The sequence below is a fragment of the Carica papaya genome, chromosome 1, assembly GCF_054855325.1.
Source record: "Carica papaya isolate Zhongbai chromosome 1, ASM5485532v1, whole genome shotgun sequence".
NCBI lineage: Eukaryota > Viridiplantae > Streptophyta > Magnoliopsida > Brassicales > Caricaceae > Carica > Carica papaya.
Window position 1 is genome coordinate 22,248,891 of NC_142309.1, and position 12,604 is coordinate 22,261,494.

General features: G+C 39.7%; 2 protein-coding genes across 3 annotated transcripts; both read left to right on the forward strand.

The window, feature by feature from the left end:
* The first annotated feature begins 6,157 nt into the window (after positions 1-6,157).
* On the forward strand, positions 6,158-8,781 carry LOC110818827 (ARM-repeat/Tetratricopeptide repeat (TPR)-like protein). Of its 2 annotated transcripts, XM_088221507.1 has the most exons (2): positions 6,159-8,341; positions 8,593-8,781. In XM_088221507.1, exons 1-2 carry the CDS (start codon positions 6,436-6,438, stop codon positions 8,685-8,687), a joined length of 2,001 nt encoding a protein of 666 aa, XP_088077633.1. In that variant the 5' UTR covers positions 6,159-6,435; the 3' UTR covers positions 8,688-8,781. The 2 variants fall into 2 exon arrangements, with proteins under 2 accessions (XP_021903513.2, XP_088077633.1); XM_022047821.2 differs by lacking the exon at positions 8,593-8,781 and having other exon boundaries at positions 6,158-8,349.
* Positions 8,782-9,614: 833 nt separating this feature from the next.
* VEP1 (NAD(P)-binding Rossmann-fold superfamily protein) lies at positions 9,615-11,424 on the forward strand. The gene is made up of 2 exons (XM_022047772.2): positions 9,615-9,787; positions 9,873-11,424. Exons 1-2 carry the CDS (start codon positions 9,671-9,673, stop codon positions 11,001-11,003), a joined length of 1,248 nt encoding a protein of 415 aa, XP_021903464.1. The 5' UTR covers positions 9,615-9,670; the 3' UTR covers positions 11,004-11,424.
* The last annotated feature ends 1,180 nt before the right edge of the window (positions 11,425-12,604 follow it).

A 12,604-nucleotide genomic window follows, 5' to 3' on the forward strand; every position in this document is an offset into this window, starting at 1 on the left:
ACACGTGAACTATTAACATTAATAATCTGATTCCAGGGCCGTCCCCATACCCCGTCCGGTATGGGCGCCAAAACCATGAACCTTAATACCCCGTCCGGTATAAGGGTGAAACGGGCCGTCCCCATACTCCGTCTGATATGAGAGACCACATTCTCGATAGGGTTCCTTACGGATCTGTTCTGTCCACCATCTCCCAGGATATCTAGTCAAGTTGTCCACATTATTTATTTATCAATTCACATAACTTTTTACCCATTTTTCTTGGTCTCAATTTTTCAATCATACACAAACACGTAAACCAATAATAACACCAAACAAAACAACACAATATCGGGTTCACCATAATTCAAACCATAATAAAAGAAACCATGATTCATGCATACAAAACCATAAAATAAATACATCAAATACTATACTGCATTTAATATTGAAAAATAGATCAAACAACAACTTACGACAATGTATCAAATTCGAGCTCTATTGGCAACCTCAATCAATTATACATATCTATAAGGTCATAAAATACCGTTTTATCATTTATTAGGCTTTAATACTGTGATAGAAAATAGAGTGAGAAATTCTTACTTGTTTCGGGGTCTGAAATCGGCTCTAAAATGCGCCTACGGGCTGTCCCTAAATTCCCTGAATTTTTTCTGGGAAACTGAAATGCACTACTGGTACCTGCACGTGTCCCAAAAAAATCTCAAATCAGACCCAGGGCCCTTTTTCGACCAATATCAGAATTCTGGCACGGCAGCTCCGCCGTGCTCCGGCGATGACATCGCCACCCGTGGCGGCGATCTGCCTCGGGTTGGCCGTTTTCAGCCGAATTCGGCCAAACTTGCATTGGTTCTTGCGATAAAACAACCCTAGGGCCCTCGGTGGGCCAAAAAATCATGAAAAATCAAGACTTACCGGTGGCAGAGCTCTCAGGTACGGCGGCTTCTCCGCCGCGAGTCGCAGTTTGATGTTTTACTCCGGTCAACCTGTAGAGAAAAGGGCGGTGATCACAGTGGTGTAAAAATTGCATCGAACGGGAACCGAAAAGGGCCTCATGGGAGGCAAAAATCGAAAGAAGCCGCGGCGGCGCCGCTGGATTTTGGCGGTGTTTTCTAGCCGATTGGCCAGTGATTTGGCTTCGATTTGGCCATAGGAGAATTTAGCTTCGAAAAACGAGCCAAGGAGAGAAAATTTACCTCGTTTGGCTGTCAAAAAACCCTCCGGTGCGGCGGTGGGTGGCGGCGGCCGGCTCCTCTGACGACTGGTTCTTCTTCTCCAGCGAGGGTACTGACGGCTAGGGTTTGGGGTCGGGTGTGGGTGAGGTTATTTATAACCTGCTCCTTTTAATCTCAATCGTCCATCACGATTTAATCTAGACCGTCCGATCGCGATTAAAATAGAAATAAATCTGGATCGTCCATCGCGATGTGATCTGGACCGTCCGTGCGTGATTCAATCTGGGTCGTCCGCACACGTGAGATTTGGACCGTCCGTGTGCGTGAGATCTGGGCCATCCGCACGCGTGAGATCTGGACCGTTCGATCGCGTGCGCGCAGATCTTTCACGTGGCTCTGTCCGCGTGGTCTCCCGCGTTAGCTTCCTTGCTATGGGGCGTCTTCTGGTTGGCCAGGACTGCTGACTGGGCTACCGACGTGGCTTTGATGTGGCACAACTTTCTTAAATTGCGTTTTGACTCCCGGTTTCTGATTTTTTTTCAAAAACATCCCCAAAATCTAAATTTTCACCTTTTTTTTTCCAAAATCAATTACAATTAAATCGCAAAAATAATTTAACCATATTTTATCATTATTATTATTTTTATTTCTATTAAACTAAATTAAATTAAGTTAACCACATAATTATTACAAAATAAATTAACCATTAAAATAAAAATAAAATCCAAAAAAAAGATTCCAATACCCAAAATAAAAAATTTATTTTTGGGGTATTACAACTCTCTCCCACTTAAAGAAATTTGGTCCCCCAAATTTACCTCTCACTCTTGGTCGAACAAATGGGGATACTGGACTCTAAAGTTTGATTTTAGCTCCCAAGTAACCTCCCTTGGCGTGTGGTTCTGCCACACAACCTTTACAAATGATATTTTCCAGTTGCAGAGTATCCTGCTCTTTCGGTCCGTAATACCGACTGGTACTTCTTCATAAGATAAGTCCTCTTGGAGTGGAAGCGATTCATGAGCCAAGACATGAGAGAGGTCCGGGTTGTACTTACGTAGCATGGATACGTGGAACACATTGTGGATCTTGGAGAGCTCTGGAGGCAGTGCTAGTCTGTAAGCAGCAGTACCAATCATGTCTAAGATTTCAAAAGGTCCAATAAATCAGGAGTTCAATTTTTCCATCCTAACGAACCTATTAATTCCCTTGAAAGGAGTGACCTTAAGGAACACCCGGTCACCTTTCTCAAATACTAGATCTCTCCTTCGAGTGTTTGCATAACTCTTTTGCCTGCTCTGAGCTGTCTGAATGTTCTTTCTGATTTTAACTATTTTAGACGTGGTCTCCTCTACTAACTCCGGGCCGAACAATCTTCTATCGTCCACTTCTTCCCAACAAATCGGTGATCTGCACGGGCGCCCATATAATGCCTCATATGGAGCCATGCCGATGCTCGCTTGGTAGCTGTTGTTGTAGGCAAACTCTATCAGGGGTAGATGGTCATCCCAATGACCCCCGGAGTCAAGGACACATGCTCGGAGCATATCCTCAAGTGTACGAATTGTCCTTTCTGATTGTCCATCAGTCTAAGGATAGAAGGCAGTACTGAGAGACAGCTTTGTTCCCATGACTTGCTGAAAGCTACTCCAAAACCGAGAAGTGAACCTGGGGTCCCTGTCGGATACCACTGTCACTAGAATTCCATGCAATCTGATTATTTTCCGGATGTACATTCTTGCCAACTTGTCCAAGGGATCGGTCATCCTGATGGCTAAGAAGTGGGAAGACTTGGTAAGTCGGACAACAATTACTCATATGGCATCATGTCCTGAACGTACCTTGGGTAGCCCCGATACGAAGTCCATGGTGATATGTTCCCACTTCTACTCCGGGATCGGTAAAGGTTGAAGTAGCCCACCTGGGCGTTGATGCTCTGTCTTGACCTGCTGACATACCAAGCATTTAGATACAAAGTCGGCTATGTCTCTCTTCATCACATTTCACCAAAACCGGGGTCGCATGCTTTGGTACATTTTGGTGCTTCCTGGATGCATAGCAAACTTCGAGCTATGGGACTCTGTCATGATGTCTCTCTTTAACTCACTGTCATCTGGGACACATACCCTGTCTTGGAAACGAAGTAATCCATCAGCAGAGATTCGGAATTCTGAGCTCACTCCCTGTTCTGCATCCTTCTTGCTGGCTACCAGGGCAGGGTCGACTGACTGGGCTTCCCTTATTCTCTGGATTAACTCGGGCTGGACTGTCAGGCAGCCCAAACATGTAGCTCTCCTCAAGTCCTGGAGTCGAACATGTTGTGTGGTCCTAATTTGCCTGCATTCTGAAACCATCAAATGGGTTAAGATACCTGCACTTTTCCTGCTGAGAGCATCTGCTACCACGTTGTCCTTACCCGGATGGTATAAGATATCACAATCATAGTCTTTAAGGAGTTCCATCCACATTCTCTGACGCATGTTGAGATCTTTCTGAGTGAATATGTGTTTCAAACTCTTATGATCGGTATAGATATGAAAGATCTCTCCATATAAGTAGTGGCGCCAAATCTTCAAGGCGTGTATGATTGCGGCAAGTTCCAAGTCATGGGTGAGATAATTCTTCTCATATTTCTTTAACTGCCTAGACCCATATGCTATGACATTTTCATGCTGCATCAAGACACAACCCATGCCTAGATAGGAAGCATCACTATAAATTGTATATCTCCCCGATCCACTCGGTAAAGTCAGTACTGGTGCAGTAGTCAGCCGCTTCTTTAATTCTGAAAAACTTCTTTCGCAGTCCTCATTCCACTCAAATTTAGCATTCTTCTTCATGAGTCGGGTTAAAGGAGCTGCTAGGCTGGAGAATCTTTCAACAAACCTGCGGTAATAACCTGTCATCCTCAGGAAACTCCGGATTTCCTTAACTGATGTCAACTTCTCCCAACCAAGTACCGCTTCAACCTTTTCGGGATTCACTGATACTCCTTCCTTCGATATGATGTGTCCTAGGAAGGCGGTCTGCTCAAGCCAGAATCTACACTTACTTAATTTTGCATATAACTTCTTGTTTTTGAGGACCTGCAAAACTTGGGTAAGATGGTGAGCATGTTCTTCTCTGCTTTTTGAGTAGACTAAGATATCATCAATGAACACGATAACAAATTGATCCAAGAACTCTCTGAAGACTCTGTTCATCATACCATAAAGATTGCTGGGGCGTTGGTTAGCCCAAATGACATGACCAAGAACTCATAGTGTCCGTACCTGATTCAAAAAGCCATCTTGGAGATGTCTTTACTGGGATAGTGTAGTTCATTCCTTACTTAATCATTTCATATCAAGAAGATGTGGTTCCCGAGGCCGTTCCGCAGGAAGACGACGAGTTAGACGCCTAAAGACTTTATAGTTCTATTTATAGTTTTTATTTTGAGTATCTCTTTTAATTAGGTTATTCTTTCATATGTTGAATACGTTTATGGTTATTGTATAAGAGATGTTAATCAGAATTTTTATTTCGTTTCCGCATTTAAGATTTTTAATACATACATCTTCATTTGAATTTCTAGGGCCGTTACAAATATATTTATTCTCCGTAAGATTATATTTTCTCATATTTTTTTAATAATACAGTAATATTATTATATTATGTGAACTCAAAACATATATATATATATATGTATGAATATAATAGAGCAGCATATTCTTGAGACCTTCACCGTATTGCACTAAACATTAAAATGTAGTTTGTAATATTTATGGTGTGGGCATGTTTATTTTGAACATAGAAAATGAGAAGAATGTGAAAGGGGGGGACCGCATTATTTTTTTTTTTTTGCTTCTAATTCCACCAGACAATTTCCCTTTTTCAAGTTGTGGTCCCTCTCTCTTATAATTTTTGCTTTTATATATATATAATTCTCATATATTATTAAACTTATTTTTGTTTAATAATTATTATACAATTTAAGTAATAATTTCTTGGTAAAAAATAATAATAATAATAATAATGTAGTTAATAATTTAAGTAAATATTGGGGATAGAAGTGTTTGTTGGGTGGGAAGGTGGTAAGGTTAAACTCCAATTGGTTTGTGGTGAGTAGAGTAGGGATAGGAGATGTTGAATTGAAACGAAAATCAAGACTCTCGAGACAACATCATCGCAAATGTGCAACAGCGAATCTACCAATCTATTCTAATTTATACTACTTCATTGGATAACTCATCCCCCACTACTATTTCTTTTAAGTGCGTGATTAATTACTGTTAACTTCTTCTAATGAGATAATTTTTATATAAACAAATATATAGTTGAATTTTATGTATCACATTAACATAAATTTGTATATTTTATTAATTATATTTTTAATAATAATAATAATAATAATAAAGAATATATATAAATTATATAAGTAAGAATTTTAATTAAGATTGGTTGAGCTTGACTTGGCATGATTGTATGTCACATAAGACAAAAGAGCTTTTGGAGAGAAAAGTGAGAAAGTTGGGGTGGGTGGGTAAAAACATTCTTGTTTCCAGAAATAAGACTTCAAACGTAGGGGTGATGTCTAATTAATACCTACTTGACAATTGTCAGCAGCATAAATTTGCTTTATGACTTGGCTACCACTAAATTAACATTAAATAATAAAACCAACCGACAATGATTGTACTAAATAAAACTCACAAAAAACGACAAACCCATCAAAAAATTCATAAATTTTGTTGTTATTAATATATATATATATATATCTATGTTATATATTTAAACAGTTAATACTACTCTCACTTCAAAAATAATTTTGATATTGAATTATATTATACATTCCCCTGTATTATAGTTAGTAGATCATATTATATTTTTTCTCTAGTGTTTATATGATATTCATGTAGGACATACTAAAAAAAAATTAGGGTAAAATGAAATCTACTTAAATATTTTGACACCCTCGTGAGTGGTAAATTCTGATGCATGCATGCTTCAATTTCTCAAGCTCCTAAGCGAAACCAACCAAGTACAATCTCTGTCAGAGCTGCTATCATTTCACCTCCTAGTAAATTCAACCATGGAAGCGCAACTAATTTCAAGACAATTCAAAATATGGAAATTCCTCGTAAAGTTTCACATTTAATTATTCTAACATGTCGTGTGCGCCGCTAGGTGTCATTTCACTTCTCATAAAAATCTCTAGCCCTAACCAGATCCAGAATAAAAACTACTGTTTTCACTTAAACCAGATATCTACAACACAGCTATGGATGTCTCCATGAAGAAAATTAAGAAGAAGAAGATGACCCCCACCACAAGTGGTAATTTCACGACCTCCATTAATCCTAACAAGAGCATGGGATCGCAGAGTTGCAGCATTAGCTCGTCTTGTTTCTTCTGCATCATGAAAGAGACAGACCCATCTCTCCGACGAGCCAGACTAACCAAGTTTTTCAAGGAAATGTCTCTACGACACGACCAGGAACATGTCCTTGTTCTGAGCGGTGTTTGGAACATTGCCATGGCTCATCCCAATGACCCGGAGTTCCCATCTCTTGGCATCTTCGACTGCATGGCCAGCTTGCTTCGCCGAGCTGTCTCCGATTCAAACTGGCTTTATCGAGATCAGAACATATACATCGCTTATTATGCAGCGCATGTTGTTGGGTCTTACACCATGAACAAGGTCGAGTTCGCCGAGAAAGCTGTTCAATCGGGCGTGATACCTCCATTAATGGAGGTTTTGAGAGGAAAACTCAGTTGGGTAGAGCAAAGGGTTAGTGTTAGAGCTCTGGGTCACCTTGCAAGCTATGAGAGAACCTTTGAAGCTGTAGCAGCTTATGAAGAGGAAGTTGTGAGCTTAGCTATGGAGTTAGCTTCCACTTGCCTCGGTTCAATATACGCTAATTTTGTTGTGAAGGATAAGAAAAGGCGCTTGAAATATCAAAGTGACCTATTGACAAGAGGAGTAGGAGGGTTGGAAATGGAGAACCGGAAGGCTGAAGAATGGGCTAGTCAGCTTCAGTGCTGGTCTCTTTATATTCTAAACTGCTTCGCTTGTAAAGAAAGATCTTTGGATTTGATCTGCAAGCCGGAGTTCCTGAAAGATTTGTGTCAAATGTGGGGAGGATTGGTGAATCACACATCGCCATCTGGGGTTGGACTGATTAGAATTCTGTGTTACAGTAAATATGGGAGACAGAAGATTGCTGAATCAAATGAAGTTATAGAAAGTCTCTGTAATCTCTCGAGATCGTCTGATGATTGGCAGTACATGGGAGTTGATTGTCTTCTCCTGCTGCTCAAAGACCCGGATGCGAGGTACCATGTTGTTGAGATTTCCACCATGTTTCTCATCGATTTGGTTGAGCTTAAAACACTTGGTGATAGATCAAACCTAGGGGAAGACATTACAAGAGCAATCCTCTTAGATTACAAGCAATTAGGAAAAGTTGAGAACAGAAAATTTCAGAAGGCGCTACAAGAAATATGGGAGATAAAAGTGGAGAGGAGAAAGAAAGAGAAGACCATGTCGGAGGAGAAAGTTGCAGAGAGAAAAGTTGTAATGGATTTGATAAAACAACAAGGGAATCAACTGTTTTGGGTAGGAGATGTAGAAGAAGCTATCTTGAGCTACACAGAAGCACTAGAGGTTTGCCCATTGAAGCTCAGAAAAGAAAGAATGGTGCTTTTCAGCAATCGTGCTGAGTGTTATTTGCTGCTCAGAGACCCAGATTCCGCCATTAGAGACTCGACTCGAGCTCTTTGTTTGTCGAATCCCGTAAACTCTCACGGAAAAAGCCTGTGGAGACGGTCTCAGGCTTACGACATGAAAGGGTTGGCAAGAGAGAGCTTGATGGACTGCATAATGTTCGTCAATGGCTGCATCAAGTCGGGGGAAACAAAGCGTTTGAAGATCCCGTATCATGCAGCAAGGATGATCAGCAAACAGATGGAAGCCACGTGGCTCTTTGCCGAACCTCGGTCAATGACTTTAGCATGTCAACCGGTGAAAGTGAAAGAATCAGACGGCGGTGATGATGATGAAGATGACGATGACGACGATGACGACGACGACGACGATGACGACTGTGAGCTCCGTAGTGATAAGCTGTACTACGATGATGAATTGATCATGAAGATGATGGTAGAGAAGGAAAGCCTCTTACCTGGTAATTAATTAAATACACCATGAACTTGACCTGTTGACCATATCATACAATACAATACATATATATGTACGTATGATTCATAGTACAACTTAAAGTGATTTCTTTTACATGTAGACGGTATGCCAAGGTTTAAAGTAGAACCTTTTCGGGTGCTATGTATATGCATATACAGATATATACATACAAACATATATACCACAGAAGAAAAATATATATGTCAATGACTTTTGGGTGGCAATTAACTTTTGCAGGTCTGTCAACCATTATTGAAGAACCTTTGGTTGCGGAAGACAGAAGCAAGAGCGAGGTGGAAAGCGCAAGGAGGAGAAAGAAATTTATGTTTTGATCTTAGCGGTCATTAATATATGTTTTAAACGTGTTCTGTACAAGTCAGAATTTGAATTACACTTGATATGGATCGCTTAATCTCTTCCATGAAACTCTGGTTTGGCTTTGCTATAGACATATATATATATATATATATATATATCTTCAGAAAAAAAATAAATAAATGGTTGGTGATTTGATTTCAAATTTGATGAATGTTTTTTCCTGTCAATTTTATTTAATAAAAAGAAAGTAATGAAAAAAGTTTATAAAATATTAGGAAGAATTCCAAATGATACAAAATACAAATTATATCGTGAGAATAAATAATGAAAATGGAGATGGGCTAGGTAGAAAGTAGACGCAAGCTTTTATTTTTACAGGCAAAACCCAGGCCCATAGACTAATCTAGGGCTTCATTTATAAATTATTGATGGAAGCTTAATTAGCCTCCATTTAAACCAATATCAAACATTATTACAACAATATTTGACGTAATAAAAACTTGATCAAGGTATTCGGAATTAAATGAAATATTACATATATATGTACGCTAAAAATACTAGAGGAACAGTAATGAAAATAGATAAAATGCTAATTATAAAAGATAAACCGTTATTTTAAATGAAAAATAATATTATTATTACAAATATTTTATTGCTTACATTATCATATATGTAAGACTGTATGTGTTAAATTGGATTAAATTTAGGTAAATTTATTAATTTTTTTGTGAAAAAAGAGCAAAATTTAAGTGAGTTTCGTTAAATTTTTCGGAAAAAAAAAATAATAATAATAATGTAATGATTAGATAACCTTGTTTTAGATAGATCAGAAATTCAATTTAAATTTTTATTATCCAAATTAAGAATCAGACTTATCCATTTCTGTTTGCGGATCTGGACAGAGCCCCTTACATATAAGCTTATATCATTCAATCTCATGTCCCTGTCACTATCCTTACCCTGAAACTCAAGCGGCAAGCCCAACCATTTTGATTTTATGCAACAGAACCCCACCTCATATAAACTCTGTTTCTCCATTTTTGCCCCTTCAACCAATCAATCAACCAAATCAAATATGAGCTGGTGGTGGGCTGGTGCTATTGGCGCTGCCAAGGCAAATTCCTTCTTTTCCTTTTTCTTTCCTTTATTCCTACAATTAAGCATCTCTGTTTCTCAATTTTTCTTCCTGGATCTTGCAGAAGAAGTTCGAGGAAGATGACGCTCCGCGCAGCTTTCAAAGCGTCGCGCTGGTCGTGGGTGTTACCGGCATCGTCGGCAACAGCCTCGCCGAAATTCTGCCGCTCTCCGACACTCCCGGCGGCCCGTGGAAAGTCTACGGCGTCGCACGTCGTCCGAGACCCACTTGGAACGCCGATCACCCGATCGAATATATCCAGTGCGACGTGTCTGACATGGAGGAGACCCGGGCTAAACTCTCCCCTATCACTGATATAACCCATATCTTCTACGTCGCGTGGAGTAATCGATCGACGGAGCGGGAGAACTGCGAGGTCAACGGCGCCATGCTCCGAAACGTCCTGCAAGTCGTGATCCCCAACTCGCCCAACCTCTCGCACATCTGCCTCCAGACCGGAGCCAAGCACTATGTTGGCCCTTTTGAGACCTTAGGCAAGATCCAGTTCCACGATCCGCCCTTCACGGAGGACATGCCCAGATTGGACACACCGAATTTCTACTACACCCAAGAAGATATTCTGTTCGAGGAGGTTGAGAAAAAGGAAAACTTGACATGGTCAATCCACCGCCCGCTAGTAATCTTCGGCTTCTCTCCTTACTGTATGATGAACATGGTCGGCATTCTCTGCGTGTACGCCGCCATTTGCAAGCACGAAGGATCCCCACTAATTTTCCCCGGCAGCAAAGCCTCGTGGGATTCCTACTCCACCGTATCCGACGCAGACCTCATCGCCGAGCAGCAGATATGGGCGGCGGTGGATCCGTACGCGAAGAACGAGGCTTTCAACTGTAGCAACGGCGACGTTTTCAAGTGGAAGCATTTCTGGAAGGTGCTGGCAGAGCAGTTTGGGATCGAGGAGTACGGATTCAACGAAGGAAAGAGCTTTAAGCTCGAGGAAGCGATGAAGGACAAGGGTTCTGTATGGGATGAGATTGTGAGGGAGAATCAATTGTATCCCAGTAAGTATGAAGAAGTTGCAGTTTGGTGGTTCGTGGATGTCATTTTTGGTATGGAAGGTGTGTTGGGTTGTATGAACAAGAGCAAGGAACATGGATTTTTGGGGTTTAGGAATTCCAAGAATTCATTCATTTCTTGGATTGATAAGATGAAAGGTTACAAGATTGTGCCTTAGCGTTGCTCTTCAACTGTTTGTTCTTGGTGTTAATGTTGATTTGTTGTTGGCTTCTGGAATAAAAATTTGGAGATGAACAGAGAGGTTTCCATGATTTGAGAAGCTCAGTGAGTACCCATCTCAAGGAAGAACAGGAAGAAGACGATGAAGAAGTTTGCTGTAAGCTTATTTGGCCATGTTTGTAGAAAACTGGGTTGTCTGTTTTTGGAGTTTGATTATGTTAAATTAAATAAACATGTGATACAAATAAAAATAGAAGTAGATGCTTTAAGAACCACAGAAAGAAACTGTGTTATTGTCAATTTGAGTTATGCCCAGAAATCAGAATGTTGTGCTTTCTGGGAAAATGCCCCAATTATCATCCTCATTGTATGCTAAATATATTTTAAATAAAATTATAATAAACCGATTTAGTAGAAAATTACATAGATTTAGCAGAGTTTGCTTTGAGCGAGTTGAATGTATGATTTACTATATCTGTAGAAGCAGTTCCTCAAGATCTTGAGTCATATCGTGTATCATGCTAATAAATCTTTTCTGTTTATCCCTGAAAAAATCTATTATAGATATAACGAATTGGATTTATCAAAATTCTTAACAAAATATTAAATACATTATTAATTGAGACTATATAATTATCGTTGCATATTGCATATATACATGCATGGGCCAATCCAGCATTGTAAGAGCCATACCATACACCATAAACTTCTTCTTCTTCCCCGGGAATTGCCAATTCATTTAACCCCAAATCATGAACAAACGGTTTCAGAACAGAGTACCAGAGCAGAGCAAACTCTTTTCATGGCACAACCTTGTAACCCTTCATCTTATCAATCCAGTAAATGAAGGAATTCTCTGAATTTCTAAACCCAAAAAATCCATGCTCTTTGCTCTTATTCGTAGTATCCAACATAGCCTGATCACTCAACCTCATCCTAAGGGTGTGCAAATTCTATTTCAGACCGAAAAATTGAACTACATCTAGGTGTTTGGTCCGAATTGAAGCGGATTGAAAATAATTTGGTTTGACATTTAGTCCATGGGTAGGGAGTGACTGAAAAAATTGATCCAAACCTGTGAGAAAAATTAAAAATCCTAACATAAGTTCATCATTCTCACTTTACTCTCACAGTTTTCTCGCCCTCTCCTTTCTGCGACTCTCCGCAGTCCTCGTTGCTCCTCTCCTGCTCCCTTCAGTCATCACGCTCACAGTTACTCTCTTAGCACTCTATGACGTCTTCAACACCTACAATTCATTTGGCCACGCCAGACACCATAACCATCATCATTGAAGTTTAACCCATTGAAATGGTCTGTTTCTTGTAGAAATTTTAGAGAGAATTTTAATGCTAGTGTTTGGTACTATTTGAGAGTTTAGAGGGGTGAAGGTCAAATTCCGTATACGAATTTTCAGAGCTTTTTCTCCAATGTTGCATCTCTTTTTCATTTAAATTTTGATTTGTATTATATTGGGATGATATGTTGAAAAATTGTACGAATTTCACAGTGCGATGAGTTTCAAATTCTGTAAATGCTCAAGTTTGTATTCTTGGTGATTTAATTAATGTTTTGAAAAAAAAATTAATTCAGTCCATCAG